The 15,129-nt window shown below is 39.9% G+C and overlaps 1 protein-coding gene across 3 annotated transcripts in view; it reads right to left on the reverse strand.

Annotated features, from left to right (window-relative positions):
* The window catches only part of LOC136666160 (homeobox protein cut-like 2), a 220,017-nt gene that overhangs the window by 28,622 nt on the left and 176,266 nt on the right, over positions 1-15,129 (reverse strand). For 2 of the 3 annotated variants that reach the window (XM_066644204.1, XM_066644205.1), the window contains 4 exons: positions 3,557-3,697; positions 2,490-2,628; positions 1,268-1,344; positions 1,109-1,175 (listed from right to left, as the gene is read on the reverse strand). In XM_066644204.1, coding sequence (XP_066500301.1) covers positions 1,109-1,175; positions 1,268-1,344; positions 2,490-2,628; positions 3,557-3,697 — 424 coding nt within the window. Of the gene's footprint in view, positions 1-1,108; positions 1,176-1,267; positions 1,345-2,489; positions 2,629-3,556; positions 3,698-8,084; positions 8,173-15,129 lie in introns of those variants that run through there. The other variant, XM_066644206.1, reaches the window with a different exon arrangement.

Raw genomic sequence — 15,129 nt, forward strand, 5'->3', positions numbered from 1 at the left:
CCACGGATCATTTGGTGTAAATATCATGCACGTCCTGTTACACCAAAGTGTCCTGTGCACTTTGTTGATATATATGTAGCCTGGTAGTGTATGGTTTTGGACAAACCCAGCAAGAAAAACCGTGTTAAATTTAGAAAGTTATTTCCATTAAATCAATCTGATTGGTTGGTGCTGTTATTGGTATTATAGTTATTATTCTGTCGAGAATTTTCCCAAGTGACATGTTGCTTTACACTGCAATTACCTATTACCAACTTTGTACAACTTAACCCATACCAAACAGAACATGGAAACACTAGATTCTAAAGAAGCTTTAGAAAGCAAGAAATAATATTCCATAACCTACTGTTTTGGGTCAACAGCTATGAAAACAGAACTAATCAGAAATGAACATATAAACAAATATAATTTGGAAAAAATAAGACAGGCTGTGAAATGTTTTAAAAATTGTCTGGAATCAAATTACATTCTGGAGAACTTGACATGTGCTAAACCTTATAGTGCAATAGTGTTAAATGTCTATGTAATACAACAGAATGCTTGTAAAGCATTCTGAGTGTTGTGTGCTAAAATGAATGATATTCCAAATGTAGTGTTTTACGACTTATACATAGCCATGGTGTTATTTGCGATACACTTCCCCGTGCCCTCTTTGTTTCTAAATTCTATCCCAGACAGAAAAAAGGCCCCAATGTGACACATCTGTTGTTCCCTTATGGCCCACATTTGGTCTTGAATGATGGCGTTGACTCAGGGTGAGTCTGGCTTCTTCAACTCAGCCACAAGTCCACCTTATATGGACCAGATATTAAGTGTTTTGTGGAACAAATGTGGGCCAAATTGACATTTGGCACATATCTGGTCCACACAACATTTGGCAGTGCCATAACTGATCCATCAATGACAAAACTGAGACAGACTTGGCCCAAATGCGTCTGCTATCTGGGATCGGTTTAGGGCAAGTTAGAACAAAAAGACTGTTATGGAGGCCTTTTGATAAACTAGATGCAATGAAATGAATACTGACTGCACTAGACAAGGAAGGTATTACTAGTGACGGCAGACAGATTAAAAACATTTCAGTTTATGGATAATAATAAAGGCTTACTTGGCGGCCATTTCTTTTTCATATTTACACCTCAGCTCCTGTAGCTCTGACTGGGCTTTGTTCAGTGCTGTAAACACATGGAGAAAATATAGTTAACAACTTTGCCTTTGACCTAATACCAAACCTCTATGATAGTCTATGGTTGTAATCGATACTAACATGACTGGAGAGCTTTGATCCTTTCCTCAGCATGGGCTAGTCTGGCAGAGAGTGTGGTGTCTGCTTCATCTGCTTCTCTGAGGAGACAGAATACAGAAACTGATGCCACATTCACAACATCCTGAAACATTTTGTAATATGGTAACATAAAGAAAGGATTCATTTTGTCTGGATAGGTGGGGTAATGTAATATTACCATAGGAAATCTGTAATGTTTATGTAAATGTCTCATGCAATGGCAAATGCTGACATAGTATTCATATGTCCAAAACAGATCTTTCTGCAATACATTCTGCAGTTGCAGAAAATAACAACTCCATTTAACACTGGACTCACTCACAACTTTGTCCTAACTATTTAAACCTATCTTACTTAAGTTAATGCAACAGCAGATAAATACTCATTCATTCATTCATTATCTGTAACTGCTTATCCAGTTCAGGGTCGCGGTGGGTCCAGAGCCTACCTGGAATCATTGGGCACAAGGCGGGAATACACCCTGGAGGGGGCCAGATAAATACTCCAATAAGCTAATTAAGGTCTACAAAATATGGGAATGTAATAAAAATCAAGAAATTTCTATCTCGGATTCCACTGTATGATTTTTGTATATCATTTATTTTTATTTTTTTTCTTTATTTGAGGGAAAATACTTTTTCTTACAAGTTTCCCTGTACATTGTCCCTTTTTCTTGTGGAAAAGACCATTTGTAGTTAAGGGGAACTGCTGAAGCCAAAACAAATCTGGAACTCTCAGAACTGCTTATATATGCTGGCCAGAAAAGCAAAGCAAATCCCAGTATTACAGCAAAGGACCTGCAGAAAAGTTTAGCATAAACTTTACATGTGACCTCAAAAGACTCTTTAAAGTATGCAACTTGCTAAGTCAGAGGCATTTTGGAGTAAAATTTACTGAACTTAAAGCAAGCAAAATAAATCTGGGGCTACAATCATCCAAGGAATGTTTAAAAATCAGTAGCATTTGATAAAAGTGAAGCGAAGCATATATATTATGCTTTATAGATGTGAGATCGCATTTATAGATGTGAGATATTTAACACGAAAATTCTTTAAACATGAATTTCACTCTGCAACTGTAGGAGGAGCCCAGAAGCAAAAATACCAAGTCTTACCTAGTGTTGCTTTAAATAAACATTTATTTTTTTTATTTATACATTTATATTTGGCTTTTTCAGTTGACTTTATTGTGAAATAATACACACCTTTCATCCAGGCCCTGGTGGTTGTGGGGAGGTGAGCCGCCATCTTGGAGGCCCGGCGTGCTGTTTGGGGTCATCATATGGGGCGGCCGTTCTGTTGCCTCGACCCTCTGTACGGTGACTGGAATATCTTCTCCGTTTTCTGAGGCAAGTGTAAAATGAAATGTATTGTAAAAGGTGCTCCTAGCTCTTAGGGGGAAGAAGCCCTTCAATAGACCTATACATGCTCCATCGGCCAATTCATTAACAACAGAATTAAAGAATGCTGAAAACAATCACATTCAAACTAAAGAGAAACTGTAGCAACAGTGACCAAAAATTGACAAAGTGACGATATTTAAAATGAAATAAATAAATGAGACATAAATATAAAATATATATACTCAGGTATTAAAATACCTGAGGGATGTCAAAGTTATGTTATATACATGTATATACAGTATTTTATAAACTTGGAATAAGGCAATAGTTTATAAAAAAAACATCTGTGAATAGAGACTGTATACACTAAGTCTCAAAATATATTCATATTTCATATGTGCTGTCATCCATTTTTTTAAATGTCAGGAAAGGTCTGAGAGGTTCAGTAAAGTGCCTTTGGTAATGTTCCTGCTATGTTAACTACAGCCAATAAATACAGTCTTATTATTTATTTTATTTTATTTTATTTATTTATTTTATTTTATTTTCAATTTTTTGTGTGGACCACAAAACATTGATTCATAATCAGCCCTGACAGTGCAGTGGCCTGCCTAATGGATTTTTCCTTTTATGAAACAGGGAGGTCATGAATGAAGTCCATGGCTCCCTATTAACCTCTGCTGTGTAAAAAAACCTTTCCCCAGAGTCTTTAGAGAAAGGGTCGTTATGTCCAGTCCTGGAGAGCTAAGGTCCAGCACAGCGTGTTGAATTCTCTTCTCAAACATATTTACTGAACCTGTTAACCAGCTGCTGACGTAAATCCTCAGCTGGGGTGGGACCAGTAAAGGTGAACTCCAATTCTAGAAGAGTGCAATGGTTCTGAGTGAGGACATGTGTCTTTTTTCTGCTGGTGGAAACCAGCCGCTGACCTGCTTTGTTAAGGCACTCCAGGTGTCTCCTCCAGTGGCCCGAGATTTCTTTGACTACCGTCTTGCTGTCAGGGGACGAGCTCTGCAGCTTGGCCAGTCGCTCCTCCAGCGAGTGAGAGGCTTCCAGCACTGGAGCAGGGTCTGATGAGGGAGAGAGAGAGAGAGAGAGAGATAAAGATTGAGAGAGGGATAGATAATGAAAATGGATGACAGAGGGACAGAGACAGACCAAAAAAGAGTGAGAGAGAATGATGGAGAAAGAGCAAAAGAGAAAGCCAAAAAGAGACAGAAAAAGAAAGAGAGAGGGGGTAAGAGAGAGAGAGAGGGTAGGTGTTAGTAAACAATAAAAGCTGTGCTGGGAGTCCGCCTCTTCACTCATATGTGAAATTGGTTAAGTTTCATTTCAGATGCTCGAACGATTCCTTGCTCTCTCTAAAGTGTGAGTTCAAACTGAACCCGAAATAAGAAGAACTCTTCACACAGAGCTGCTTCCATTAGCAACCGCCAACCTTGGCTCCTCAAGTTGCTCCCAAATACTTATCTAGACAAATCCAACAATGTAGGAGCGGATAAAAAAAAATCTGAAAAAAAGAAGTCACCGAAAAAAGAAGTATTGTGGTGGAAAAAAAAACGAGGAGTGGGGGGAGAACGGTGAGATTCTTTAGCACAACAGAGGAGCTGTTTTGCAATGCATGTGGCTCAGCGTGAGGCCCATGGGGCCAACTAGGAGGCTGTTTCTGCGCTAACAAGTCTCCTCTGGATCATTTGATCATTTAAATTATTATGCCAGGAATCCTCAGGAGGCGGCTCAGCTCTCCACATCACACGGCTGTTTTTAATCTTCCTCTCTTGCCTTTCTTCCCCTCCTGGAAAAAAAAAAGGAAAAAAAAATGGGGGGTGGGGGGTGAGTCTCTGCTCTGCTGAGAGGAGTGGCACTCCTCCTGTTGTTCACCTGCTTTACGAAAGAACGACAGAGGAGGTGACTTCCACTACTGAGAGACACACAGAGAGAAACAGAAAGAGAGAGAGGTGGACTCAAGGGAGCCGAGTTGGCACAAGGAGAGAGCTGTATGTGTGTGTGTGTGTGTGTGTGTGTGAGAATGCCAAGTTGCTCTTGCACACACACTCACACACGTGTAGAAATACGCAACAGTGTACGCTCAAGAGAAGCTTTTCTAAACTGAAGAAAAAGAAAACGAAGAAGAAGGAGGAAATCGCCGCTTTCATCCGCTCTTCTTCAGGGGCACGGCAGGGGTCCGCATCTCTTCTGAAAACACAACCTCTACTCACGTACACCAAAGCTCAAAGCAGCCCCTGCCCACCACCACCACCACCACCACCTTCCCAACTCTCCTGTCAGGCACAGGATGGCTTCTGGAAATCTTGACCATGACCTTCGGCCACTTCCACAAAAAGTTTAAATAGGACATGTAAAAGGGTGATGCTCCACAGAGGGAAATCTGTAAAGCTGCTTTGTGACTACAGCAGTCGTATAAAGCGCTCTGTAAATAAAACAAAATTGAAAAGCAGAAAACTGTCCCCTCCTTCCGACTTTGATACATACTTCAGCACCTGATCAACTCAGGTGCTGCAATCTTTGGTATTTAAAGGGGATGTTTGCAATTTCCTCACTGTCTGCAAGCTCTCCAACATCGCTGTATGCTGGAAAATGGCCCAGTGTTTGTATGCAGCCCTGGTTCAGTAATTGGGAAACAAACTAAGGGTCTCGTTGAAATTGGATTTCTCTTTCTCTCAGCCGTAGTTACAGTCGTTTCAGTACTCAAACTTACCGTTCCACCTTAAAACATGCGGAGCTTCTGAATAAACACAAACGTTGGGGGAAATTTGTTTTTAATGCCAGAGCAGTACTTCTGCAGAATCCTGCATGTTGCCTTTAATATTACTTCTATTTTGGTAGGTAAACTGACATCCCTAATATTTAGTGTTAACTAACTAACTATCTAAATAAATAAATAAAAATTAAGTAAGGTGGCACAGCAGGTAGTGTCGCAGTCACGCAGCTCCAGGAACCTGGAGGTTGTGGGTTAGAGTCCCACTCTGGGTGATTGTCTGTGAGGAGTTGGTGTGTTCTCCCCGTGTCCGCGTGGGTTTCCTCCGGGTGCTCCGGTTTCCTCCCACAGTCCAAAAACACACATTGGTAGGTAGATTGGCGACTCAAAAGTGTCCATAGGTGTGAGTGTGTGTTGCCCTGTGAAGCACTGGCACCCCCCTCCAGAGTGTGTCCCTGATTAATTCTACTCACTTGCCATTTTTAGGTTAGATTTTGTTGAATAAAAAGACATAGGTGAATTTAACACTGAACAAGAGTTTCCACAAAATGACAAAAGAGCAGGAGAATGTTTGAAATGTTTGAAAATATATATATTGTAAAAAAACACTTTAAAATGTGCAAAGTCCAAACGTTGGAATGTACATGTACATAGCATGTTCAAATCCTTAAAACTTAAGTATTTAACGTAGGCCTTAAATTAAGAACTTTCTATCAGTATTCTCCCTCATATCACAGTCATTTCTCACCTGTATTACTTTTTTAAACAGATATTTTTTTATTTTATAATAAATTATATATAATAAAGATTGTATGAGCTGTCAGAAACAAACACATCACATCTATATTTCCAAAGCTTTCGTCATATCCAACAAAGTCTAACATAAAAGAGCTGATGCCACTGGATAGAGCACTTATAAGCAAACAAATGTAAAATATATGAAAGGCTTCGTTTTCCCCTGGCCCACTATTTTTCATTCTGAAGTTCCAACATGCAAAAAAAATCTTTATTATAGAACACGATTGTGTGTACTCTATGCATCTTAAGTCTTCTCCTCTTTGAAGCATGATTATTTCGTAGTTGCTGCTTAATATTTTGCTCAAAGCTGTTTGAAATATGTCCTCAAGTTATTAAACTTGTTTTGTAGAAGTCGTTCTATCGTGGCAAGGAGAATATATTTATTAGAAAATAAAAGGAGGGCATTGTCCAAAACATTGTAAAAATGTTAAAATGACTGACTCAGATATGAGGTGGGGAGAAAGACAACAGGGACAGTGATAACAGCGCACGAACGCTCAAAAAAGCCTTGCTTGTAAAATAGCACGAGTGACTTGAAAGCAGCAATGTAAAATGAGATTGTTCGTGCTTGTGTGTGTGTGTGTGTGCGCGCATGTGTGAGTTTGTATTGTTACAGCAGCGCTGTGGAGATTGCGTCAGTCACTTGGGACGCTGCACTTAAGAGTAGTGTAACTCCGCTCACACAAAGAGGATGACTTAAAACAGCAGCGTTCTCCACACAAACCCAGAATCCACCCGATGCCTTTAGCACGGCACCTTTTAAGAGCTAATGATCAAACACGTCAGGCCTATTCTCCAGTGTGGAGACAAACCGGCCGTGATTATCAATCAGCTCCATACACTGAGTAGGTGAAGCTGAGCCGTGTAGGTGAACGTACGTATAGCAAACGCAATCAGTTCCATTCAAACACTTGAAGATGCTGTTTTCCTAATGAATCCTGAACCATATGGAATAAACTGCTGATAACAGTACGTGTGAAATGTATCTAAATGGTCCCTTGAGTAAATGCAGGAAAGCAAGTCTCCTGTACAAAACAAAAATAAACAACTTTTGTAGAATCCTGCTTATAGAACATTTCTTTGGAAATGGACAGTAGTTTGTCAAACTGGGCTGCAGTTGCTACTTCCAATCAATGCTGAAGTTAGTAGAAATACTCCCAAGAGGTGGTAATTAACTAGTTAAATCTATTATAGATATTGGATATCAGTACTTAAAGGAACACTACATAGTATTTAATTTAATATTTAACAGCTTCAAAATCATTGAGATGCTTCATTGACTTGTAATATGGAGAAAAGAGCCTTTGACATTGCTACTCCGGCAAAAGACCTGTAGAAACTGTACTGTATATTTCTGAGGAGGGTAGGGAACCACAAAACTACTCACAATCACGTGACACGAGCTGAAGATTGAACCATGGACCTGTATTTTAAACTATTAAGGAAAGACTTGAAAAGTAAGGGGTACTAATAAAAAACAAATGGTGTGTCTATGAGGTCTATTCAAGACTTGCATATAATTTTAATCTGTTTTTATTTACATTAATTTACATTTTACACCATGCTCCAGCTTTTTTGGAATTCAGGTTGTAAATAAGTCCTTAAGAAGAATAAACATAAATATATCATAAATACATAATGTTAAGTGAACATTTAATGTTGTTTATAAACTATCTACCTGGGCTTCCCTACTCTTCCAGAGTAAAATTCACATTTAAAACACTGTCCTGAAATCAAGGGGAATCAGTTACATAGTGCAGTTTCTGCAATGCTGAGCCAAGAGTAGTAACAACAGAGAGTCTATAACAGGTCAGTGAGGCATCACAATGATTTTGAAGCTGAAATTATAAGTTTAAATGTATTAACTAGTATTCTCTAAAACGCACACCCATACATCAAGTCATCCTCCATGTCAAAAAATATGTGTCTTCAGGGGCAGGTAGAACTACATGCAGGGCAGCAGCCATGTTTGGCTGGAAGATCATCAACTCATTTCACTTTTAGGAAAACAGCACTCAAAGCTTCCATCTTGGAGAGACAGAAAAAAACATCAAGCTCTAGTTTCACATCAATCCTTAAAGAATACATAGCTGTTTCTATCCATCCTTCCACTTTGAGAAGAAAACACTAAAAATTAAGAATTAAGAATTTGAAGCTATGAAGGACCTATTACAGAGAAAAGGAAATGGAATTTGACAATGAGAAAAGGGAGAAAATTAAAAAATCAGATAATTAAACTGAAGTTGCTGGTGTTATAATAACAATGAACTGGCCATCCCAGAGCCTAGACCTAATTATCACTTAATGTGTTTGGGATAAATTGGACTGGGAGGTGGAAATGTAACCAAATTCTAAGAGTGAACTTTGATGGTGTGAAAAAAATAGCCCTAATATTTTTAGATGCGAAGCACTTTATGGAATTGGCATGCAAATACATACCTGACTGAATAAAAGATTTTAAACTAGTGTATAACTCCACTGTAAAACTGTTCCAAAAGGGGTGCTATTCAGGGCTTCACATCTAAGAAGATATATATATATCCTTGCTTGAAAAACTGAAAACAAATCAAATCTCCTGCAAAAGAGTGCACGCTAGAATTGCAAAAGGTGGAGACATTTAAGGAATACTACCGTATTTTCCGCACTATAAGGCGCACCGGATTATAAGGCGCACCTTCATTGAATGACCTATTTTAAAACTTTGTCCATATATAAGGCGCACCGGATTATAAGGCGCATACAATAGACGCTACTGTAGATGCTGGGGGTTAGGTTATGCATCAATTAGATGGAGCTGCGCTAAAGGGAATGTCAACAAAACAGTCAGATAGGTCAGTTCAACTTTATTAATAGATTACAACCCAGCGTAGTTTAAGGTAAAACATGTAGTGCAATGTTAATATACCCCACATCGTGGGGGGGGGGGGATTTCCTCGATTCAATAATAATAATAATCACAATATAGTAACACTCGAAATAGTGCAAAGCGATAACAATATATCAATAACTCAATGTTGCTCAAAAGTTAAAATCACACAACACACAAAATAAACACGTAAAGCTCACTTTACTAAGTTATTCCTCTATTCCTGTGTTCTTCTGCGTGACTGATCGCCTTGAGTTTAAACTCTGCGTCATATGCGTGTCTCTTAATAGGAGCCATTTTGGGGTCTTTACATAAAAAACAAATGGAAATGAAATATATATTCCGGTATATATCCAGCATGCACCGCGCGCGGAAGAAAATGAAGTAGGCGGCTGCTTACCGTAGTTGCGAGACCTGGCTCAATATTGGTCCATATATAAGGCGCACCGGATTATAAGGCGCACTGTCGGCTTTTGAGATAATTTGAGTTTTTAGGTGCGCCTTATAGTGCGGAAAATACGGTAAGTAAGCTTTGGTATTTTTGCTCCTGAGCTCCCCCTACAGTATTTCACTGAAATCAAATGGGAAGGGGAGGGGGGGGGGTTTCCAACCCACCTTTAAGAGTTACATAGTGCAGTTTCTACAGTGATGAGCCCAGAGTAGCAACGACAGAGGCTCTGAATGAACAAGGCAAATGAATGATACGTAATTCATGTCACTTGTAATAGTTCACACTGTAAAGGTGATTTGTCATTTTATGTTGATTGTTCAATTCAATTTTACAGTTTTGTATGAATTACAATGTGTAAAATAAATTCCAGTGGAGGTTGGAAGCAAAAGATATATATTATGTATATATTACGCGTATGTGTGTTGGAGTGTGTGTGGGGGGCCTAAAAGTTATTCTCATCTACAAAAATCATTAATTTTCCAGCCATTACAGTCCCCTAATAAAGTTAGCTGGGACCATGTAATGCTTATCATAAATGTCAATATCATTCCCTCCCTTGAAGTTTATTCATGTTGATTACGCAAACTGTTAGAGAACGTCAAACCTATTCTATCATATCTAATATTTCGGTAGCTTAATTACGCACACTAATGACTTCTTAGCAAGAGTCTCTCCAGCTGGCTCATCCCTCTGCTCTAAAGTAGGACACAACAGACCAGCGATTACCTTTAATGAGTTTGTCCTTTTATTGTCCATGTAAGTGCACTGTCCATTTTTAAACCAGCCCCTAACTTCATTACGCCTGATTACATGCATGCCCCGAGGTCTTGGTAACTAATAACAACACAAGGCTCTTATGGAAAGTGATAAATCATAGAAGAAAAAAAAACAACAATGCATCATATTCATGTGTGTCAAAGGTCCATTCACATGTGAGGAGGAGGACCGGAGGGTGTTATGATGAATAAGAAGCTGTCAGGGTGGTGTTCTCACTTAGTTATTTCCATTTTTGGCGTGTGCCCATCACTGTTCTCCTTGAGCAGCCAAGCTTGATCGCCTTTATCATTGAGACCTTTGTCTGAATATGAATGGAGATAGAATACACACTGAAAAATAATAGAACAACCAGGATTTATACAGATAAAAGAAAAGAAAAATTTAACTTTGTAAAACTGTCCAGAGGGTGGTCCACTCTGAGAATTTGGCTGCTTGATGGCTGCTTAAACTTGTTGAATCTGCCAGCAGCGGAGTTGTTGCGGTAACTAATGACAACACAAGGCCCTTATGGTGCCTGCATGCCCAAGTTGACCAGAATGGAACAAATAAAGACTACTGGCACTTTTCCACTGCATGGTACCTACTCTGCTCGACTATATTCACCATTGGGAACCTGGTCCTTGGTAGCGTTTCCACTACTACAGCTCTCACAAATCACTGATGGCGGTTAAGTTGAGCTTTGTTTACTTGTGGTTTATTTGTGTGTTGATGATTTTTGGGAATACTTCTATTGTTGATGTGTGTTGAAGATTTTTTTCCAGAGCCTACCTGGAATCATTAGGCACAAAGCAGGAACACACCCTGGGGGCGCCAGTCCTTCACAGGGCTACAGACACACACACACACCCACCTACGGACACTTTCGATTCGCCTACCGTGTGTTTATGGACTGTGGGAGGAAACCGGAGCACCCGGAGGAAACCCACGCGGACACGGGGAGAACACACCTAACTCCTCACAGACAGTCACCCGGAGTGGGACTCTAACCCACAACCTCCAGGTCCCTGGAGATGTGTGACTGCGACACTACCTGCTGCACCACCATGCCACACGTAAAACTGACATGTGTGTCCAAAAAGACTGTAGACACTCCTTAAAATAAATTCATTCATCATTCCACAAAAGCAAAAGCTTACTCCAGAAGGGCAGAGTTACAGAACAAAAGGACACAGATGACCACAAATGTCAACATTTAGCACCGAAAAATAGACCAGGACTCTAAAACTGTCAAACATAGTATCACATACAGGATTTGTTTATCGGTTAGCTATTTTAGCCACTAAGCTCTAGTTAAAAATAAAACAAAAACACAAATTTCAGAAACATGCCTTGGCAGATCAACAGCATATGGACAAAATGTTGCTGATGTTTTCAGATGCTGCCACATGGGGTCACCACTGAGGACCACCTGGCAACCTGTCCTACAATCCACACAGTAGACTTGGTTTGGAATTCAGACTTGTGACTGCCATCAGACGCACAAAAAGTGTGAGTTTTGCTGAGCTCATCTCTAGCAAACACCCAGACAGAATATTTCCTGTTTTATTTCCCTTTATTTATTTATATAACCCACTGCTAATGCTAATAAACCACTGCTAATCCAGCTCCACTGCACAATTATGTGCTTTATTTGAGGCTCTGTGCTCTTTCTAAGGCTTCTTTAGCAAGACACATTCATGGATGTCATCATAGTTCACAGTGAGGAACATACTGTTCTTTGGTGGAAATGCGCTGAACAGTTCCAAATTAAGGTTTCACGTTGGTGGGAAAAAATTCCAAGACTTGAATCCAAGACTTCATGGGCTCCAGAGCTGATTTCACCATGTCACCTTGACACAATGGGTTAAAAACAAAATGCCGTATTTAAATTTGTCACTGAAGTATTGCTTTAATGGCAGCACTGAAAGTACACAATGACTGTGCATGTTTAGTAGGTGTTGTATCAAATGGCCTCTTTTGCTTGCATTCAGACATTCTGATTATTTCTCACCTGCAGACATCATCTGCATATCAAAAGCTACACTGCCTCCACAATGACTCCTCTGCAGCGCTCCACACAATCCAATAACTAACTTTTAAGCATTTGTCCTCCACTCAAATCTAATTAAGAGCCTCTTTTTTTTTTAAATAAAGGGCTGCTCTGCACTCCATGATCCATGATTGCGCCTCTTTGTTCTAGAAGTGTGATGCAACATCTTCCAACTTCTGGCTCATACTGCTTCCACAGGGGAATGGATGAGTCTCTCTCTGCAGACATGTGCAGCGGTCCTCAGGGTTGCGGAGGTGAGTGGAAAGCTGGAGAGTGTGTGGCAGAGCAGCCGAGTGGCAGGCGTGGAGGGTGGCACGGTGAGCCAACAGGAGCAGGTGTGTCAGGGCGGTCCGTCTTGGCCCTGTCAGTGCTACACCGTCATTAGCCGGCATGGACGCGGCGGGGGGCAGCACGGCGTCTCTCAGGGCCCCTGGTAATTACGCTCTGACATAATTAACCCAGCAAGCCCATTAGCCCAGCGCTGGCTGGAAGAAAAAAAAAAAAGAAGGGGAAAAAAAAGCCCCCGCTATAATTATTTGTTGTGTGCATGCTAATGAGGCCAGCTGTGCACCCATCGTACAACACGAACAAATTAATTTACAAGGCTGTGCTTCAAGGGTCTTTTTTTTCCCCTCCCTTTTCTCGCTCTTACACATACTCTAAAACCACTACTTTTTTTAATATCAAGTGGCCGTTCAAGGTCCACAAACATCTGTCCTCACCCTTGTAAGCTGAAGTGGATCAGATGATATGCAGCTATATGTAACAGTACAGAAAAGTTTCATCCCATCAACACCACACACGATGGCTCAGTTTCTTTAAATGGATTTTCTATAGCTTTTTAATAAATCTGAGGCAATGATTCAAAGACACTTAACAGTGTTGTAGGTGCACATAGGCACTACAGGCTACACCATATACAGTAGGGTTTTTCAAACCATCTTTTCTCTATTGATTTACATTTATAGGAAACACAAACTTTGAACGTTTACTACATTATAAAATTAAATATAACTGATGCTGGTCTTTTTGTTTCTCCACACCACTGGTCACAACATTCTGAATAAATTGGAACATTTTCTTTTTCCACAACAAGCATATAACATCCCAAGTACCCTGATGTCTGATTTTGAGTTCCACCTTAAAAGGTGACTCAATTCCATTCTAGCGCCTGACATTACGTGAAAAAAAAACAAGAAACATACTAAATAAATAAATAAATATAATAATAATAAACCGTGGAACAGGCTGAATTTCAGTCTTCACAGAAGAGTTAGGAGAGGGTGATAATATAGGATTGTTGAACACTTCTGAAGGCATTTGATGCCTTAAATTGATCTAAAGTCCAGCAGTGATCCTATCGCTGCAGACCGGTGGATAGCAACCTCAAGAGCACTGCTAGGAGCCTGGGAAGGAAGCACTGATCATTGTTGTGTGAGCCAAACGTGGGCCTGTTCCATCACACACTTGACAATTGGCCAGGGTCAGTTGGTCAATAGAGGGCGCTGGGACACAACCCTCCCTCATTGCAATTTAACTTATTTCAGATATGATTGTGTTAGATGTGTAAAATAATGTGTAATATAAAAATATATTAAAAAGTGAGATCTTCATTTTTATTGCTACCGAGCAAAGTTTCCTTTGGCTGCTCTGCTGAGAGAAAAATTCTTGGTGCCCATCCGGCATGGGTGAATGTCAGTAGCACAGCCAATCAAAAACAGCTGCTGAGAGAAACTACGCACATGGCGACATTTATTTAGCCAACCAGCATCCTCAAAACTGACACCTCCAGTACACTTCTTCACTTACCCCGGAGAAAACGAGCTAAGGGTTAGGCCACAGGATTCCAGGAGCCTACAAATTCAATAAGATCTCTCTCTTTTCCAAATCCAAAATTCCTAATATTGTGTTATAAGTGTTGCTGTTAATATATATTTTATTTATGAACTGGTCTGTGTAATATGATTATATAATGATATAATGTCATGTATTTGTCTGATTGTTTTTTGTCTGATATTCACATAGCATTGGTTTCCTGTATTATGTGTTAATTTATATTGGGATGATTTTTGAAACTGACAATGTGGCGCACACAGTCGTACCTAGAATATTTTTCACCAGCCGCCACCACACCTGGCTCATTTCATGCAGAATTTTTGCTGGGTTGAGGCAGCCTGACTCACTGCGAACCAATGCCATTATTTAAGGCCAAATGTGCGCCATAAGAGAACTGCAAACGTGGTGAACATGCTGAACAGCTCCACAGCATCCTATCCAATGGCAAAGAATTCTAGCTTGATTCTTATTAACTTTTGAACTTTAAGCAAACTTGCAGAACTGGATTCATAAAGAAGAATTTGGAACATAGAGAAATAGGCAGTCCATAATATAGGATGGTACCAATCCATTTACTGCTTTAAAAACCAGTAGGTGTATTTTAAAATCTAGCCCAAAAGAGACTAGAAGCCAGTTTAATGATGCTAGTATTGGTGTGATGTATTCTCTCTTATGTGTTGCTGTGAACACCCTGGCTGCAGCATTCTGTTCGAGCTGCAATTTATCAATCATTGTTTTGGCAGCGCAGTAAACAGTGAGTTACAGTAGTCAATTCTTGAAAACACAAAAGCAGGCATCAATTTCTTAGCATCATGTTGACTAATGTATGGTCTAATGCAAGCAATGTTCCTCAAGTGAAAAAAGGCAGATCTGGTAACTAACTGTTTGCCTTAAAACCAGAATCTAGAAATATACCCCCCACCACTCCCCACCACTGATTTAATATATGGAGCCAGACTTCACAAATATCGCAATTTTTTCTCAATTTCAAGTGGTCCCAAGCAAGAGAGATTCAGTTTTACCTTC

This window comes from Hoplias malabaricus, chromosome 14 (genome assembly GCF_029633855.1).
Source record: "Hoplias malabaricus isolate fHopMal1 chromosome 14, fHopMal1.hap1, whole genome shotgun sequence".
Taxonomy (NCBI): domain Eukaryota; kingdom Metazoa; phylum Chordata; class Actinopteri; order Characiformes; family Erythrinidae; genus Hoplias; species Hoplias malabaricus.